The sequence below is a fragment of the Tuber melanosporum genome, assembly GCF_000151645.1.
Source record: "Tuber melanosporum whole genome shotgun sequence assembly, scaffold_95, strain Mel28".
Classification (NCBI taxonomy): domain Eukaryota; kingdom Fungi; phylum Ascomycota; class Pezizomycetes; order Pezizales; family Tuberaceae; genus Tuber; species Tuber melanosporum.
Genome location: NW_003299145.1, coordinates 211,331 through 229,617, shown reverse-complemented (window position 1 = coordinate 229,617; position 18,287 = coordinate 211,331). Strand labels below are relative to the sequence as shown.

The 18,287-nt window shown below is 45.6% G+C and overlaps 2 protein-coding genes; one reads left to right on the top strand and one right to left on the bottom strand.

Moving 5' to 3' along the window:
* Positions 1-1,645: 1,645 nt before the first annotated feature.
* Positions 1,646-5,337, bottom strand: GSTUM_00012075001 (uncharacterized protein). XM_002842327.2 has 5 exons: positions 4,111-5,337; positions 3,200-3,887; positions 2,889-3,175; positions 2,599-2,830; positions 1,646-2,548 (listed from the first exon to the last, which is right to left on the bottom strand). Exons 1-5 carry the CDS (start codon positions 4,308-4,310, stop codon positions 2,114-2,116), a joined length of 1,842 nt encoding a protein of 613 aa, XP_002842373.1. The 5' UTR covers positions 4,311-5,337; the 3' UTR covers positions 1,646-2,113.
* Positions 5,338-10,322: 4,985 nt separating this feature from the next.
* GSTUM_00012074001 (uncharacterized protein) lies at positions 10,323-14,445 on the top strand. XM_002842326.2 has 5 exons: positions 10,323-11,220; positions 11,281-12,281; positions 12,354-13,311; positions 13,365-13,871; positions 13,923-14,445. The coding sequence occupies exons 1-5, from the start codon at positions 10,935-10,937 to the stop codon at positions 13,976-13,978; spliced, it is 2,808 nt and encodes a 935-aa protein (XP_002842372.1). The 5' UTR covers positions 10,323-10,934; the 3' UTR covers positions 13,979-14,445.
* Positions 14,446-18,287: the final 3,842 nt, after the last annotated feature.

Genomic DNA, 18,287 nt, shown 5'->3' with positions numbered 1-18,287 from the left:
ACCACATGCAACAACAAATTTCACAAGATTGCCCGGCTGGGATCTTTTTTCACAAGACCATACCAGCGAATCCCCGTGCCCACACCAATACCGTCCATCTGCCTGACCAACCTGAATCCCACCAAACTGAAGTCTCTCTCCCTGCACCACCTCGCACACCTCACACGCCCACAGGCTTTAATACACATGCGCTACGATGCATGCCGGCCACGGTGATTGAAGGCGAAGCTCAATTGTAAGCTCTGTTTTGGCGGTTCTTTTGGTTCGGGCGGGGAGCGCGCCCGGTAAAGTTCAGGTGCAGTTGTCCTTGATATTTTATCTTTAAAAGAAAATTAAAAATGAATAAATAGGATCTGTAGAGCGTTGAATTTGTTAGTAAGGTGGGTCGAGGTTCTTTAATTGTGAGTTTTCTGTCTTTGGGTTTCCATAATAATATTATTATTATGGGTGGAGAGTGCTGTTTTGTCTTGTGTTGTATCATATGTGTCATAGGTCTTGACTGAGCTGTGAATTTGAGTTTTTTTTTCTTTCCTTTTTTCTCTCCTCCTTTGTGGAATGGAGGGAGGCTGAGGACTGGGCAAATTTCTTTATGCACTCTATGATACTCCATTGTTTTTGGGAGGTATATCTATACACCTTAGAAGAAAAAACAATTATCCGCATTCCAAGTTTGTGGTAGAGTCTTGAATCGATTGAACCAGATATATGTCGACACGACCTTCAGCACTAAGAAGTACTGCTGCGCTCTAAGCTATCATGAGTCAAAAAGCTTTTCAAAATTTAATACACCTTGAAGATAGGTATTCCATCACTCATCTCCAAGTTTACGCATGCATCTTAAACCAGTATATCACAGTTCACCACGCCAAAGCACAGTTATGATACCTTACCAGTCCAAAGAAGAGAAGAAAAAGAAAGAAAAAGAACAATACCGAGTTACCCCCTCCAGAACTCTCTCAAGCCACCACCAACGCACCTATGCACCCGAAAAATACATAACCCACAAACCACCTAATCCCCAATCCCTAGTCCCACTCCTACCTCTGTTCCCACGCATGGCCCTAGCATTCACCACAAAACCAAACCCAACACCCCAGCCACTCTCCGTGGCGGCGTTACGATTCCAAGTGGATCGTGACATCCTTCCTTCCCTCCCTCTCTCTTTCTCTGGGGTTCGGTTCAGGTTTGATGCATGGTATCATATCGTAGCTTTGAATTCTTGGGGAGGGAGGGGGCTGTAGATAGTGGCATTACCCAAGTATCCTCTTTCCTAGGGAGCATGCTCCCCCCTCTCCCCCCTCTCCCTCGTGCTGATCCGTTTGCCACCCAAATCACTGCTTTCGAACCCAACCAAGTGCTGCTGCCTTTCTCCCCTCCATGTCCCCGGTCGGCTTGAGATAATCATGCCGCCTCGTTATCTTCCTTAAATGCTCGAGTAAAGATTGAGTCGCCCATCCCCCGAGTGATGACCGGTGAACTCACATACCCAACGTCACCTCAACCCACAGCATAATACTCCCCGCAAAACTGCAAAAAAGAAAGAAAATGAAAAAAAGAAACAACCGTGCCAATACTACCCCACGGTACTGTACTTGTACAGTGCTTTGCGTATACAAGTGATCTTTTGTTTGTTCGTTTGCTATAATAATATGGCATGATTTGTAGATATAGTGGGTATGGTAAGCTCTATAAAGTTTCTAGGGTGGCATACTATATAGCTTAGTACGTAAAGTATCTGTCCCCCGCCGCCGCCACCACGCCTCCCATACTTTCCTTGCTTGCTTCCTGAGCGCTGATATGCGATTCTACCATCATATCATAGTTTGCTATCGGCTAGCTATCCCACATGTCATATCCCCGTCTCTACTCTACTTGCCCCGCCACGACTCACTCCCTCAGCTATCATATCACCAGCACGTTTCCACATTAAAGGCGAAGAAAAAAAAAGTGGAAAAAGAAAAAAGCACAAAAAAAAAAAATGTAAAAAAGTAAAGAACGACCCCTAATAGAATAATACGTCCAGTTAATAGAAAGAGATAATAAAGCTAGGAAATTTCAGAAAGCAACCGGAAAAACAGGAAAGGATTAAAGAAAGACTCCCTTCAGTCTTTGTCTATCTCTTCTTAACCTCGCACGCCCAACCTTCGATTCCACCTCTACTTCCGACGACGACATCTACGTTTTTATTCTCCATGCTTATGGCCTCCTTAATGAAGCCATGATTGCTCATCCCACCGGCATTCGCACGCTTCTCCGGGTTCAGTTCTAGCATTGGCACCAGGAGCTCGGAGATCTGTTCAGAGTCCTCACGCGAAAAGTGGTATTTTTCTCGGAGGACGTCGGGGAGAGCCCAGTGGCGGAGGCGGTGGATGTTTCGGAGTTCGCCTTTGCGGTTGAAGATTTCCATAGACCACTTGCCCGTCATGCAGAGGTGACGGGGAAAGCTGCCGAGAAGCTCGATGATCTGGGCAATATGGTCGTCGTCCTTGCCGTACTTGGTGCCTGATTGAGGGTCGAACAAGTAGTCGCCAGTGATGAGTTCAAAAACCTAGCCAATCGTTAGTACGGTGACTAGGGCCAGAGTTTGTAAAGTGTTACCATGCAAGCCATGCTCCAAATATCCGTGCTAGCTCCCCATTTAGCGCCAAGGATGACTTCCGGGGATCTATATTGCCTAGTCTGAATATCATTGGTGAAGTGATGGTTTACCCAGCAAGCATTCCCGAGATCTGCGATTTTGACAGAGATGGCTTCAAGTCCCGGAACCATATCGGAATCTGACCCCGTCTTATCGAGCGATATTCCGGACACCTCTCTGGTTATGACATCCCTACGAACCGCCCGTTAGCATCACGATAATAGATTCATTGGTGGTGCTGGATGCTCACGCTGTCTTCTCCCGAACCTTGTACGACAGATAGTCCCTCCCGTTCCCGCTACTAAATGACGTCTCTGAACCCCCATTAGAATCTGCGGTGGCGCTGGCCATTAACCGGCTCAGTGAACTATGGTTATTTCTCAGTCCACCTGCGCTCGGCAAGTCATCGTGTCTATGTGCAAAGTTGGCACTAATTGGACTGGGTAATGGCTGGCTCCCAGTGATCAAGGTCCTTCTCCTGCGCCTCCCGTTTCTGTCGCCTTTGTCTCCAGGGGCCAAGCTGCCGTTCTTCTTGGTCTCCTCGCTGACATATGTCCGCACAATCTGCTCTACGTCCCCAATCTCAATCAGAACGTTCTCCGGTTTCAGATCTGTATGGATGATGCCGCATTCCCGATGAAGGTAGTCGAGGCCCAGTAAAACCTGCTTCGTAATCTGCTTGACGAGGCCCATGGGTATTCCACGATGGTTATACCGTTTGATCAATCCCAACAGGTTCTCCCCGAGCACTTCAAACACCATGCAAACATGGTTGCCATTGGGCCCCTTATGTTCGAAGGAATCCAGCAGGGATACAACATGGGCTTTACCAGGGTGCGTCGGCTTAGCAGCGACTATCCGTTGGAGTAGCTTAATCTCGTCCAAGGCAGTCTCCGTGTAATGGGAAGCGCTTCGAACAACCTTCAAAGCTACGTGTTGGCCGGTCCGTTCATCCCTCGATAGCCAGACGGTAGAGAAATGACCCCACCCTAGTTTCCGAAGTACTTCATACCTGCCATCCTTGAACTTTTCTCCAACCGTGACAGGATGATATCCTCCTTTACAATAATCCTCGTAATCCTCCTCGTCAGCCGTGTTCCCTTCATCCTCTTCGCCTGTCCGTGATGATGACGAGACTCTAGAGTTTGCAGACGTCGCGGATGTGGGTGTGTCATTGGGTGGGGTAGTAGTAATGGCAACGGTCGAGGTTGGTTTTTGATGCGATAATAGAGATTGTGTGTTTACATCACTAAAGCACACAATCAAACACGTTCGTCAGTAAGGTATGAAATGAGAAGGGGGGGTAAAATAAAAATCGGAGAGTTGAGCGATGCAAGACGTCCCGTGAAAGACACTGGTCCAACCGGTCCAACACAAAAGGGGCGGGGGGAGCGGGGGCGAGGGGTGAAGCGCGGAATAGGTCCCCGCTAAAGCAAGATGCGGAGGGGGGAATCGGGGGGAAGAGTAAATACCTCTGCTTGTCACCCGCAACGGTCGCAGGTACGGGCGGCGAACTGCCATTCTGCTGCTCCCCGGTGATGATGGGCTTCAGATCCTGACCTTTTCTCCTCTTCTTGTTACCGTTTGCAATAGCGCCGCTTCCAGTGGCCGCGTTCGCAACTTGCTTCATCTTATTCATTGTGGCTTTTTTGACACCGACGTCGCCGTTCATCGTTTTCTCTCTGTGATTTTCTTAGGGGGGAGAGTACCAACCGCTGGCCGTGATGTGTTGCTTCTGCTGCCGATAGCCTTCTGCTTTCTCTCTCTCTTTCTCTCTCTCTTTCTTTCTTTTCTCTTCTCTTCTCTTTTTATTTTTCTTATTTTTATTTACGGTGAAGGAGAGAGTGCAAGGGAATCGAGTACAGAAGGCGTATGAGGTGATGGAGAAGTTGATAGAGAGTTGAGGGTGGAAGCGGTGATTGTATTAGAAGGGTAGTGGGAGGCGGGGGGGATTGCCCTGAGGTGGGAAGCAGAGAGCAGCGAAAATTCCAGCTTGGCGATAGCTGTACCCTAATGGAGAGGTGTTCGGGTAAGGGTGGAAATGGTTTTGTCGAACAATTTTTTTCTTTCCCCTTGTCCTGCTTATTGACTGGGTGGCAAGGGTTGAAGGGGTTAGGAACAGAAGGGCTTCTATTGGGGGCAAGTTTTTCTTGTTGTCGACTGCACAACGAACGCAAGGCTGGAGGTAAACTGGACGAGAGAAAGGGAAAATAATAACAACAATGACCAGAAGAGTTCAAGGAAGGGCGGTGATCGATTAGACTGCCTGTATGCGGGTACCGATACGGGTACTATAACAGCATCATCATCATACACCACAGAATAGGAACAATTTACTCTAATGAAGAATAGATAGATGGCATCAGCAGGTTTCTCACTTTTCTCAACCAAATCATCATATCCCCGCCAGCTTCTCCGCCCCCTTTTTTTTTTCCCGGTCCAGGTTCCCCTCAACTCCTTTGGGGTGTGACTTTTTTTTTTTTTTATCCTCATTTTTTCTTTTCTCCTCTTCTCACTGGCCGATTCTCTGTTCGTCTCACTGTTGCACGTCTCGTTGATCCGTTGGCTCTTCTCAAACTTGTACGGGTACTTTTCATCCCTCATCAGAGCGAAGAGAACGAGAGAGAACGGGAATATAGCCATTGTTACAGCTTCATTATTCGTCCCTTGGGGTGAAATCAAAATTTTGTCGATGCGGGTAAGGTACCGGCTGTCGGTACTGTTCACGGTTCACCATCTATAAAATACCTTAAAAACAGCCACATGGGAATTACCGGTATCATGGAATTTTGAGAACCTTCCTTGGCAAGTGATCATACTGCCGGTATGATGCAAATTTCGACCACGTCGTGCAGGTACAGTACCGGTACGAGTACTCGAGCATCATACATAGATTTACACCTTTCCCCTCTCTCGCGAACTCTCTCTCTGTTCCCTCTGCCATCTCCTCGCTCTGACATCGAGAACAGCCACCACCAAAAATTATCCCTACAAGTATCATCTCACCACCTCCAGCGTGCCACCTGCCACCAACCATGAGTGCCAGGCGCCCAACCTCTGATCCTATTACTTGAGTATACAAAATGCGGTTGCATTTCGCCTCTCCACTGCCCGCTGCTAGGACCTTCCATGAATTCTTCTGCCCGGCCTGGGCGGGATTCAGTGCCTCCTCATATCGCAAATGGTAGAAGAAAAAAACAAAAAACAAATGACACCAGGCTTGCCCAAGTGAGGAGTCTCCTCCTCCCCTCCTCCCCTCTGTTGTTTTGATGAAGCCACATGTTTTAGAGGCCACCGTAAATTCCAACAGGCGCCTCGCGCAGAATTGTATGGTGCACAGGTAGTCTACGGTATGGAAGCTCTTCCCCCTCGAATACTGTATTTCGCGCTCGGTCGTAAAACCATCTCTGCCAATCCCCCTCCTCTCCCGGCCGGAGAAATTCCGAAAAGGACAGCCAAATAAGCAAGAAATACAACGCACTCTCAAGATCCAATCGTTTCCTCACGCGGAGCCAGCCGCAGAACCAATAAACCATCCATAGCCGCCCGACCGAAGCACAAAACCAGGGTGGAAAAGTGATACCGGCATCATACCGGAAGATAACTTGTCATGGCAAAGGTTCGGGCTTGGGTTACATCAAAGAGACCCCACTGATACCGGTATCCCATGGCATCATAATAATTATCATAACAACGAAAGAGCCGGTCGGAACGGCTTGTAAAAAAATAAAAATAAAAACAAAAAGTACAAAGTACAGCACCAGCACCTTCCCGTCCTAAAAAAAAACATCTGCCCTGCCAAGATTTAAGACCGGATTGCATCATAATGTAAGGATTTTGTGTTACCAGTACTTCTGACTTTTTGCGAGTTCTTTATTTTTTTCTTCTTTCTCTCTCCCTTGTTTCTTTCGTCTCTCTCTCTCTCTCTTTTTTTTTTTTTTTTTTTTTTTTTTGGGGGGGGGGGAGGTGCGCTGCTCGTGTGTGGCTGTCAGCCTCAAGTACTGTACGAGTAAGCCATGGTTCAGATATCAGCTGTGGGTTGCTCGGGAGCAAAAAATTCTTGGTCCTTGGCGCCCTCGGGATGCGATATGGATCCGCTCAGCAGCACTCACAAGTTGTTGGGGGAAATTTGCACTTTGTCCTTGCTCACCCGAAGCTCTTATTTCTCTTACGGTTGTTCAAATACTGGCATCATACCAGCAACAAAACTTATAGGATGAATGAAATAGGAGCACTGTGGGGCCGGCAGCTGGTGAATGCATTCGGTATTCGAGTACGGTACCGTAGTGATCTCTCATGAAAGTTAGGGTTGATCGTATTCTATGGGAGCATGAGGCGTGCTGTATCATACTGGCATCGTATACAGCGCTGAGCACGACACTCGTACAAATGTGCCTGGGAAACGAAACGGGAAGAAAGATGAAACGAAGTGTCAAGGAAGACAGTGTTGCGTGCGTTACCAGATCTGCCGGCAGGCTACCCGTAATCCATCATGGCGCACGGAAGACAAAAAACGCAATCAGCCATAAAATCTCAGGACAGCCTTTCCCATACGAGTACATACGATACCAGCCACTCTCAGAGCTTTCCTCCTCCTGTCCTGTTGAACAGATACCATCATACTCTTACTGTAGAACCACCCATCGTAACCAATGCGCACTGTTCCAAAACAATATTTCAGAAACCTTCGTTAAATTTTTGAGGGCTGAATTCTAGAATCTCCCTTAATGTTATAAATATGGATAGCCCGCGTCGCTTAAAATTTTTTCTGTAAATTTCCTTTTTAGGAAATTATTAGAGGGTGATATGATACCTTGTTTGGCCCTGGAAGAATCTTTTTCCACACGATTCAGATTTTCTCCCCCTAATATGTCGTCTCCAAGACTTTCGGAAGAAAATATTGCATCAATCAACACACCCGGATTCGCTTTTACCATTAAAGGAATATTTAGATTTTGTGTTTTCTCGATTGGAAGCTGAAGTATTGTTTTTCTCTTTTCTCTTGGCTGTGGATGGAAGGTAGCATTTTGCCGGTACGATATCAATAAAGATGAGGAAAGGAAACCCCTTGGTGGTATTCTGCAAGGAGGGCCAGGGATTCGCTGGTGTAGAATAGGGTTGGGCCACCCAGCCCAGCTCTCATGCAATTATACAATCAGGCTCAAATGTCGCCTTCGTTCCCACGCTTTTTCGCAAAAGTTGGACCCGGATCATATCGTGCGATTTAGGAGTCGACGAAACCCTTGAATAAACGACCACTAACCAACCACCTCACACAACTCCCTGTAAATTGTTAACAAACCCTTTGTACTCGTAGCTGGCTTTGCAACCATCTTTCACCAGCCCCGAGTGATCCCGCATGAACTATTCACGAATACCGGCAGTGAATGCTCCACCGGTGCGTCCTGGTATGGGTATCGACCACTCGGCGGCAGCTCGTCCACTCTCCCGATATCGAGAACAACACGCAAGGGGAGCCCTTTTGGGAGCGGATCAGCTGAATGCATGGTCTCGACTTTCATGGTTGAGGACAATAACTCGAGGGTACTGTACAGTACCGCACTAGTACCGCGCTTCCTCCCGCTTGCGTATAACTAGGGCCTGAGCTCCTCCAAGGTACATCATGTTTTTGGACGGAATTGGAAATACCGTGGTCTGTTGGCAAGTGGGCTTATTGCATAAGGGATATGTACTCATATGCGTAGCGATCAGATTTTTGGGCTCCGCTTACTCGATACCAATATAGTGTGTGGGTGTGTGGGTGGGTGTGAGTGGGTGTGAATTCATGCTACGAGTATATATGCTATCATACATTATTGTCGACCTTTGGCTGCGTTTTTTTGTCCTTCTGGGTCTGGTTGGAATCCCGGCCGAAGGGTTTGTTTCGGAGGGACGTGTGATTCCGCGATATCGGGATGGATGGGTAGTCTTATCTTTCCCAATGTCTCTCGGGTGGCGGCGGGATGGGGTAACTACGGTACGGTGCGGGTTCCTCTTGAGGCTTTGTGGTGCGCCTGGCTGGCGCTCCCAGCATTACTCGTATCATACTGGTACAGTATGATACCGGTATCGGAGGAGGAGGAATATCCTCGTGCTGCCAGAATGGACGAGCAAACAGGGCAGAGCGTTCGGAAGACTACTCGTTCTTATTCGTTTCTCCTCCCCGGAATGTGAATTAGCCATGGCGATCCCGATCTCCTGAGTTCGGTCGGAAAGGGATATTTTTATGTCATTTGGTGCGATTTGGTTGGTGGAGGAAGTGATCACCTTCTGGGGCTAGCCCTACCACTATCTATTGGTTGCAGGAGAAAGGTTGGCTTTACCCATGACACAGCAGAGTAACCTTACCGGTATCCTCTTTCAAACCGTTGAAAAAAGCAATTTTTATACAAGTGTCAGTGCTTGTGACCGGGCCAATGGGTCGAGACACAATATGGCCTTCAACCTCAATGCTTTCTGGAAAATGTCGCGATGGGGTGGAGGAGAATGGATCTTCAATGCTGTATAACTTCGCTTGGGCTGACAGTGCTTGCTTTCTTCTCTACGAGTACCAGTAGTCTACAGATGTCTCCCCTCTGCTTGCTTGCCACATGAATAATTATCCCAACCCCCCCCCCCCTGCGCCGGTAAGATAAGGATACTTGTGCGTACCGCACTCCAACAGGGTAGGAACTTCTCCATTCGGAATCCCATATCGTGCTTAGGGTAAGGAGAGGAACAAGAAGTGTTCCAAAACTGCGGTACTGAGTGCATATCAGGGTCTAGCAATGCAGCCGCAGGGTTGAGGCCGAGACATACATTCACCATTTCTATCTTGATAACCGGCTAGTCGCGCCATGGACAGTGTCCTCCACACCATGAAATATGCCTCTTGGTATCGTGAACTAAAAGAGGCAAATACCGTGAATCTAAAAAAGCTACCAAGAGCTCTCATTCCTCCTTTCTGTGAAAGGGCTATACAAGTGCAAAAGGTTAGTGGTACCCGGGGTACGCGTGTGATTCTTTATCTTCCGCTCTTGGTCTCTTGAGCCCTTTTTTTCCTCTCGCCCTTCTCTCTTCTCCTCCTCCGTGAACACAGCTTTCATAACCCCGACTACTCTTTTTCCTCGGGAGGAAGCTGCTCGCCTATGAAGCCTCCCCTCAGATGGTAATCTCTACACTTATAACTCGGTGTCCTTGGAGCAGCGCTCACTGATCTACATTGCTGTTGATCTGCCCGCCATCACCCTACCACCTTCGTCATTCATTCTTAACGTCCTCTTTCGTTCTGCCCTAACTTCTTCCTCTTTATTCCATTCCCCATTTCACCACCCCCCGTCTCCTGCATTCCGCATTATACACTCCCTCACCACCATCTCCACTCATCTGACCTTTCCACCCTCTACTTCTCGTCACATTATTCCCTACCTCTCATTGTATTCCCGCGAAAATTCCTATCGTGTAGTCATCTCTCTTGGCCATTACTCCCGTGAACCCGTCGGCTATTAGTCTGGGGAATTGAGGTAGGCGGTTTTTCTCTCTCAATGGGTTAACATTCCCGAATTCTTCCGTTGTTGTTGATCTTTCGGGATGTGGTCCTTGACTTCCTCGGTTATCAACGGTGGCCTTACATCACTGCCTGCAATGTGCTACCTATCATTAGCTTGGTTATTTGGTTGAAGCTTTGTTACGATCCCTGACTGAAATTCTAGGTGCTGGGGACTTTGAACTTTCTCTATCTACTCACCACCGTTTTCCCCACCCTCTAGATTTCATAGGTAAGAGAGATTAAGGGGTTTTCTCCTACTTGATCCCGGTAGTGATAGTTTGCGCTATCAGCGCGTTATCTTTGCATTCCGTGGCTGAATTGGTTTGTTGGATAAGGCTCGGTGTTTTGTTTTTTTCTGCCCTTCTGGTCAGTTAGAATTCTGTCTGCGTCATGTTACGTCGTTTGGCCGCCGGTCGTGGAATCCCCTCCCTCAATTCATCGTCTTTGGCCCTTGCCAGTGAGAATTTGGCTCTTGGTTCGAAACTCTGTCGGAAACACGGTTCAATTTACCATGTTAGGCATCTCTCAATAATTCCCAGGGTGCCAAACCGCAGGCATTCAACTGTTGTCGAAACAGGGAATGTAGAGGACCCTTCAATTTTCACACCTTTTCCAAATGTCTCATTGGGACCCGACAGCGTTTCCAGATCAATTCGGCAATACTTTAAGGTGGTTGAAACCGAGTTTGAAGAGCCTGTGTCGATTTATGCCCCTTTGGATACCTTCCAGAGGCGTCATATTGGGCCAAATAAGGAGGAGACTCAGCTTATGCTTAGATATCTCGGATACGGTAGTCTTGATGCATTTGTGAACGATGTTTTGCCAGCCAATATACTTTCTGATAGGAAGTTGAAGGTTGAGCCCGATAATGGCCTGAGCGAGACTCAGCTTCTGGCGAGGTTGAGGGCCATCGCGAGTAAGAACAAGGTCATGCGGAGTTACATTGGTGCTGGTTACTACGGCACAAAAACTCCGGCTGTAATAGCTAGGAACATCTTAGAGAGTCCTGAGTGGTACACATCTTACACACCATACCAACCAGAGATTTCTCAAGGTAGGCATTGTTATGTGTTCTCTTGACCCTTTTCTTTTTCTAACAAAATTTGGCTTCAAGGGCGCCTCGAATCATTGATCAACTTCCAAACTGTTGCTGCCGATCTTACTGGCCTTCCCATTGCCAATGCCTCTGTTCTTGATGAGGCGACCGCTGCATCCGAGGCTATGACTATGTCCTTGGCATCGCTTCCTGTCTCACGCCAGAAGCGTCCAAATAAGACATTCTTCGTTGACAGCAATGTCCACCCACAAACAATTGCGGCTCTTAGCTCTCGCGCGGAAGGATTCGGAATTGGTGTTAAGATCGGAGATGCTTTAGATCTTGCATCCGTCGAAAAATTGGGCCAGGACCTGGTTGGGGTCTTGGTTCAGTATCCGGCAACTGATGGAAGCATCAACGATTATTCTAATCTTTCCGAGTTGGTTCACAGACTTGGTGCACTGCTTTCCGTAGCGACAGATCTGCTTGCCTTGACCATGTTGAAGCCTCCTGGCGAATTTGGTGCGGATATTGCCTTCGGTAATTCCCAAAGATTTGGTGTCCCAATGGGCTATGGTGGTCCTCATGCAGCTTTCTTTGCAACTTCGGATAGCGGCAAGCGCAAGATGCCTGGCAGACTTATCGGCGTTTCTAAGGATCGCCTTGGTGATAAGGCCTATAGACTTTCGCTCCAGACAAGGGAGCAGCATATTCGACGCGAGAAGGCCACTAGTAATATCTGTACTGCTCAAGCCCTATTGGCAAATATGAGCGCTATGTATGCGGTGTACCATGGGCCCAAGGGCCTCAAGAAGATTGCCGAGAGAGTATATGGCTTGGCTCAGATTCTTGGGGAAGGTTTGCTCAGAATGGGGTTCGAGGTCAATCCTGGGAACAAGTCTTCTGGAGCAAACTTTGATACTGTAGTTGTCAAAGTCAAGGATGCTAAGGGCCTAGCTGCTAAGTTTGTTGAATGGTATGAGATCAATGTTAGAGTACTTGACAGCCGGAGGGTAGCGGTCTCGGTCGATGAGACAATCACTCAGCAGGATATGCAGGATATTTTTGCGGCGTTTTCAGTATTTTCCCAGAGGAGCCCCGGTAAGCTAAAGTGGGAGCAATTCTGCCAGGAGATTGCCGACGGCTTGGAGATCAGACCGGACCATCCTGCTAATCTCCCTAAGGCTTTCAAGAGAAGCTCAAAGTACCTCGAGCATCCCACATTCAATAGCTATCACTCGGAGGCGGAAATGTTGAGATATCTTCACCATCTTCAGTCCAAGGATTTGTCACTGGCCAATTCTATGATTCCTCTCGGGTCATGCACCATGAAGCTCAACTCGACTACCGAAATGATTCCTATCTCTTGGCCGGAATTCAATTCCCTTCATCCATTCGCGCCTCTCGAGCAAGCGCAGGGTTACAAGCAGCTAACTACCGAACTTGAAGCTGACTTGGCCGATATTACTGGTTTCGATGCCGTTTCCCTTCAACCAAACTCCGGTGCTCAGGGCGAATTTGCTGGGCTTCGCGTCATTCGTGCGTATCTCAATTCAATTGGCCAGGGGCATCGGGACGTCTGCATCATCCCTCAGTCCGCTCACGGTACCAATCCAGCATCGGCATCTATGGCAGGGATGAGGGTTGTCACTGTCAAATGTGACCCTAAGGATGGAAACTTGGATATTCTTGACCTTGAAGCGAAGGCCGGGAAATATAAAGACACACTTGGCGCTTTCATGGTCACCTACCCAAGTACCTATGGCGTTTTCGAGCCAGGTGTCAAGAAGGCGTGCAAAATTATCCATGCTCATGGAGGGCAAGTCTACATGGATGGCGCCAACATGAATGCTCAGATTGGCCTCTGCAGCCCCGGAGAGATTGGGGCCGATGTCTGCCATTTGAACTTGCACAAGACCTTCTGCATTCCTCACGGTGGTGGAGGGCCCGGTGTTGGTCCTATTGGCGTGAAGGGCCATTTGGCGCCGTTCCTGCCTGGACATCCTCTCGTTAAGACTGGTGGAGAGCAGGCTATTGCGCCAATTTCAGCCGCCCCCTGGGGATCTGCGAGTATCTTGCCTATTTCCTGGTCGTACATCAAGATGATGGGTAAGGAAGTGACTCCCTTATTTGCTATTATGTATCGCTAATCGGTGCCATAGGCAGTCGTGGTTTGACTCATGCTACAAAGATTACATTGTTGAACGCCAATTATATGGCTTCCCGTTTGGCTCCTCATTACAAGGTTCTGTATACTAATAACAACTCGCGCTGCGCCCACGAGTTTATCCTTGATCTTCGGGGATTCAAGGAGAGTGCCGGCATTGAAGCTATCGATATTGCTAAGCGTCTCCAGGATTACGGGTTCCATGCCCCCACTATGTCCTGGCCCGTTAACGGAACTCTCATGGTCGAACCTACCGAGTCCGAAAACCTCCAAGAACTGGATCGCTTCTGTGATGCTCTCATTTCTATTCGTAAGGAAATTGCTGCGGTCGAGTCGGGCGAACAACCACGCGAAGGCAATGTATTAAAGAACAGCCCTCACACTCAGAAGGATCTCCTCACCGACGAATGGAGTCGTTCGTATGGTAGGAACCAGGCTGCATTCCCGTTGGCCTACTTGAAGGATAGAAAGTTCTGGCCTACTGTGACCAGAGTCGATGACTGTTCGTTTAACCCTAGCCCTTTTGGTATTTTTGAACTAATGGGGGTCACAGCATTCGGTGACCTTAACCTCTTCTGTTCCTGCATTCCTGTCGGAACTATCGAATAGACTCCTCGACGCGCGCCCAACTTGTAGTAACTGAGACTTGTGTTGAATTTCCATCAGGTTCTTTTTTTTTTTTTTTTTTTTGCTGGGCTCTGGTTCGATAGAATCTATTCTGATCTACTCCTTTATAAACATTTTACCCAAATAACTCTCTAGACCGACTCGGTATTCATCTATTCGGTGTTTGGTCTTTTTTATTTTATTTTTAAAGGGTTGCTTTCTCTCTCTCTTTTTACAATGGGATTCGGTACACGGTGGGACGGGGGAGTAACGGACTTTCAACCAGTCTAATTTTTAAATGTTGGGTTTTTTATCTTTAGTTTTTTTCTTTCTTTGTTTTTCTTTGCGTGTCTTTGGGATATCATGTCTTCAGGGTGTCTATGTGGGTCATTAGACTTTTTGCTATGGTGATACCATGTGATGATTGGCTTAGCAACGACTCTGCAGAATAAAGAGTGAGTAGACTAGAACCACTGAGTACCAGGCTGTGTTGGGCAACTTTCCTGGTTTACCTTACCCTAGATAGACGATATATTCCCTTCCAACCCATCACGGAGAACTCTCAACCCCTCTACTGTATCACATCATACCACAAACCCGCGACAATACAAGCCCACAGCATCACACCATACAACCCAGGCCGAGTGAGAATTTGTGCGTGTTTTTTTTTTTTTCAGAAATAGCATACTACACCACTTACTGTATTATTCCCTCCAAATAAAAAGGCAACGGGACACTTACAGGTTTAGCAGTTGGGAGGTGATATCGTAAGCGGCATTGCGAAATGCGACGGGAGAGGAAGTGGAGAATTTTTAATTTTTTTTCCACCTTCAGGTGAACGGGTTTAATAATAATAATAATAATAATAATAATAAATACAGGAGTATTATACCTTCTCTATGAGTGTCTATAGTATCAAAAAAAAATTTTCTTCTTCTTTTCTATAGATTTGTCTGCTTTGAGTATTGGTGGGAAAAAAAATTGGTTTTTTTTTTTTCCTTCAGAGACATGATTGTGAGGAATATGATGTACTATAATGCACTGCACTGTACTGAAATATGCTGGATAGGCCTTTAAATCATCTTGTGTTTTTTTGTTTGCACTGCCATTAGGGGTTAACATACTTGATGGTGTTATTACGAGTCCTGGGTTTAATGACATAATCGTGAACACACTATAAAGAGTAATGGGAAAATGTAAAGCAGATTGTCTACACAACAAAGACCTCAAACACCTCAAAAATGCGAAAATCCAAAGCCTAGCATCAAGCTAAAATTGAATAAGCTTGCAGGCAACTTGATGTCAATCCAAATCTCAAAATTCTTACCGTCACTCGGGTCCATGGACTAAATGACAAAACTCTTAGAAATCATTGGCATAAGCAGACAAAATTTCATGCAACAGCTCATGCAACCCAGCAGCACTTGAGCCCTGGGGAGGAGGAAGCGGTAGTAGGTTGGATCAACAAAATGGATGATCAGGGAACTCTACCAAGGCGCCGGCATGTACGGGATATGGTCGAATATCTTATAAAGCAGGGAACTGCTACCAATTCAGTACAGCTAGGAAAGTATTAGACAGATCGGTTCTTAAAACACTATTCAGAGCTAGCGCATAATGTAGCAAGGCCAATCAACAAAGATCGGGCGCTTGCACAAGAACAAGTCAGACTGGTATCCTGCTTTAATCAGTTCTTGGAGGTGAAAAGTCGATTCAAGATTCTCGATGAGGATATCTAAAATTCAGATGAAAAAGGCTTTGCAATTGAGCAGGCTATTGGAGGAAAGGTCTTCTGTAGGGCTGGTAAGAGGAATGCATGTTTAGTTCAGGATAGTGGTAGAGAATAGGTCACAGTAGTTGATACTATCTCTGCTGGAGGAAAAAGCATTCTACTGTTTTTTGTATACCAAGAAAAGTTCCAACGTGAAAGCTGGCATGACTATACTGAAAGAGATGAAGCTACCTTCAGCATTTCCATGACTGGCTACATGCATAAGCGATTGTCCTTAAGGTAGTTGGAAGAATATTTCGCAATCCACTGTCAACCTTCCTCTCCCAGTGCCTACCGACTATTGCTACTTGACAATCATATCTCCCATCAGGATTTTGACTTCTACCACTACTACTGGACCCACAAGATACAGCTGCTTTTTTTTCCCTCCTACCTAACCCATATCCTTCAACCACTTGACCAAAATCCATTTGGTACTATTGGTTCCTATTATTGACAACAAGTTGAGGAGTTTCTTAGAAATCATAGTGTTTATTCAACCATCCACAAGGGCGATTTCTTTCACATAGTAATGGAGGTCCGCAGGAAAGGCTTGATGGAGAGTAATATTAAGACTACTTTTCGCTGTACCAGTATAGCACCATTTAACCAATAGCATGTCCTCACCAATCCTGATCTCTAAAATCCTACCCCGGTCCATTAAACACATTACAACCTTTGCCCTCTAGCCAATAGCAACACTCCGACAAGTAATATTAGGAAACTAGAACTCAAATTAACCAACGTAGAGTCTGTGGCAAGAGTACATGAGATTGGATATGAGCTCGTCTCTCTTGCAACAAGTACCTCTGCTCAGTCATTGATTCATGAAAAACAGCTGTCAGATGAGCTAAAAAAGTGAAAGGCAAGTAAGGTCTACACAGGTGCGATCATTACATGGACAGAGGTAATTGGGAAGAAGGCTTTAGATAAGGCATATAAGGAAAAACTTGCCCAGAAGGAAAGGGTAAAAAAGGTGGCAGAAATAAAGAGAAAGAAGGAGGAAAGCGATCATCAAAGATCCCAAAAGCGCCGGCGAGTAGAGGATGAGAATTCTGAATCATCTGGTAGTGAGAGTAAGCTACCTGGTAAAGGGTCCAGTAGTAGAAGGTCAATAAAAGGAAGAAGGAGTAGATTGGAAGAGGAATCAACCAACCATGATGGATTTCTACCTCTTGGCAACACCCTATACATCCTGCAGCTCCACGAAACCTCTGGAAACCAACACTAAAACCCAGACTGAGCAACTTACAACTGTTAATCATTCTGAAAGATGCACTTGGGAGAGTTTGATGAGGAAGAGGAGTAATATCCAAAATGCAGTCATATGTTATCACTCATTGTAATTATTTCCTTAAATGTTTTCATTTTTCCTTGTTTTCTCTTCTGGCTTATATTTCTTAATCACTGTATTACTCAGAATAAAAATCAAACTGTACTGCCATGTTTTGTTAAAGATGGTAGGAATTCATTAGTTATTACCTCACCAGGTCAGTCTCGTAATATCCCTGGGCATCGTAATATCCGTGTATTGTATATTATAGAACCATCTGGTAGTGTGGGATTTTCTCTTGTCGTATGATACCATACTTTGGATGACTCAGAGGGGGAAGGTGAAGAGGACAAAAAATCTTTGTATTCCAAGAGATACACAACTAATGAAAAATCTACTAATACATGGCAAATATGAGAAAAGTATGACACCTCGCAAAGATTAAGAGGGTGCTGTTATGCAAAAAATGTACCAATCTCTCAATACAACAAATATACTTCACTTCATATGAAACTTCTTAAGTATGTAGAGTATCCTCTGATAGTCTTAAAAAATATTTGTCAAAGAAATTGAGCCCAGAGTAGAGTTTTAAAGTGAATATTTCAAAAAATCTGTTTTTTTTTTTTTATTACATAGAAAAATAAAGAAGATAAGGATTTATCAGGAAAATATTTCTGGCTTTATTTTAGGAGGCGAATTCATTGTTATAATATGTTTTGTAATTTTTATTTTTATTTTTTGATTGCAACTGTAATAATAAATCTGTAGTATGAACAATAAGTACAACAGGAGATATCAGACAATCTGATTATCCAATCTTTTTTGTAAGATGTTAACATAGTGAAGTAGAACTTCTCAACGAGAGCTTGAATTAAAGTGTATTCTTTTCTTTGAGCTCAAGTAGTATAAGAAATATTACTACATTCATTCTAAATTGATAGAATACAATTTTCTTCCCAAAGCGGATTCTTCTTTGAGTGCTAGTTATATTGCTGATATGAATAACAGTGATCATGAATCTCTTTAGGAGTCTGAAGAGCTAGAGACTGATACAGAGTCAGAATTTGCAAAAACAGATTTTAGTTTACATTCAGGTAAGACAAAGAATCTTCTTATTAGTTGTAAAGTAAATTAGATATATTAATAGATAACTTGAATAGATTCTGGTGATTTTCATGAACATATTAGATAATTTCTAAAGTCATGCTCTTGCTCTCAAAGCTGTACTTTAAAAGCTAGTACTGAGGAGTGGAAATAATGGCTTAGAT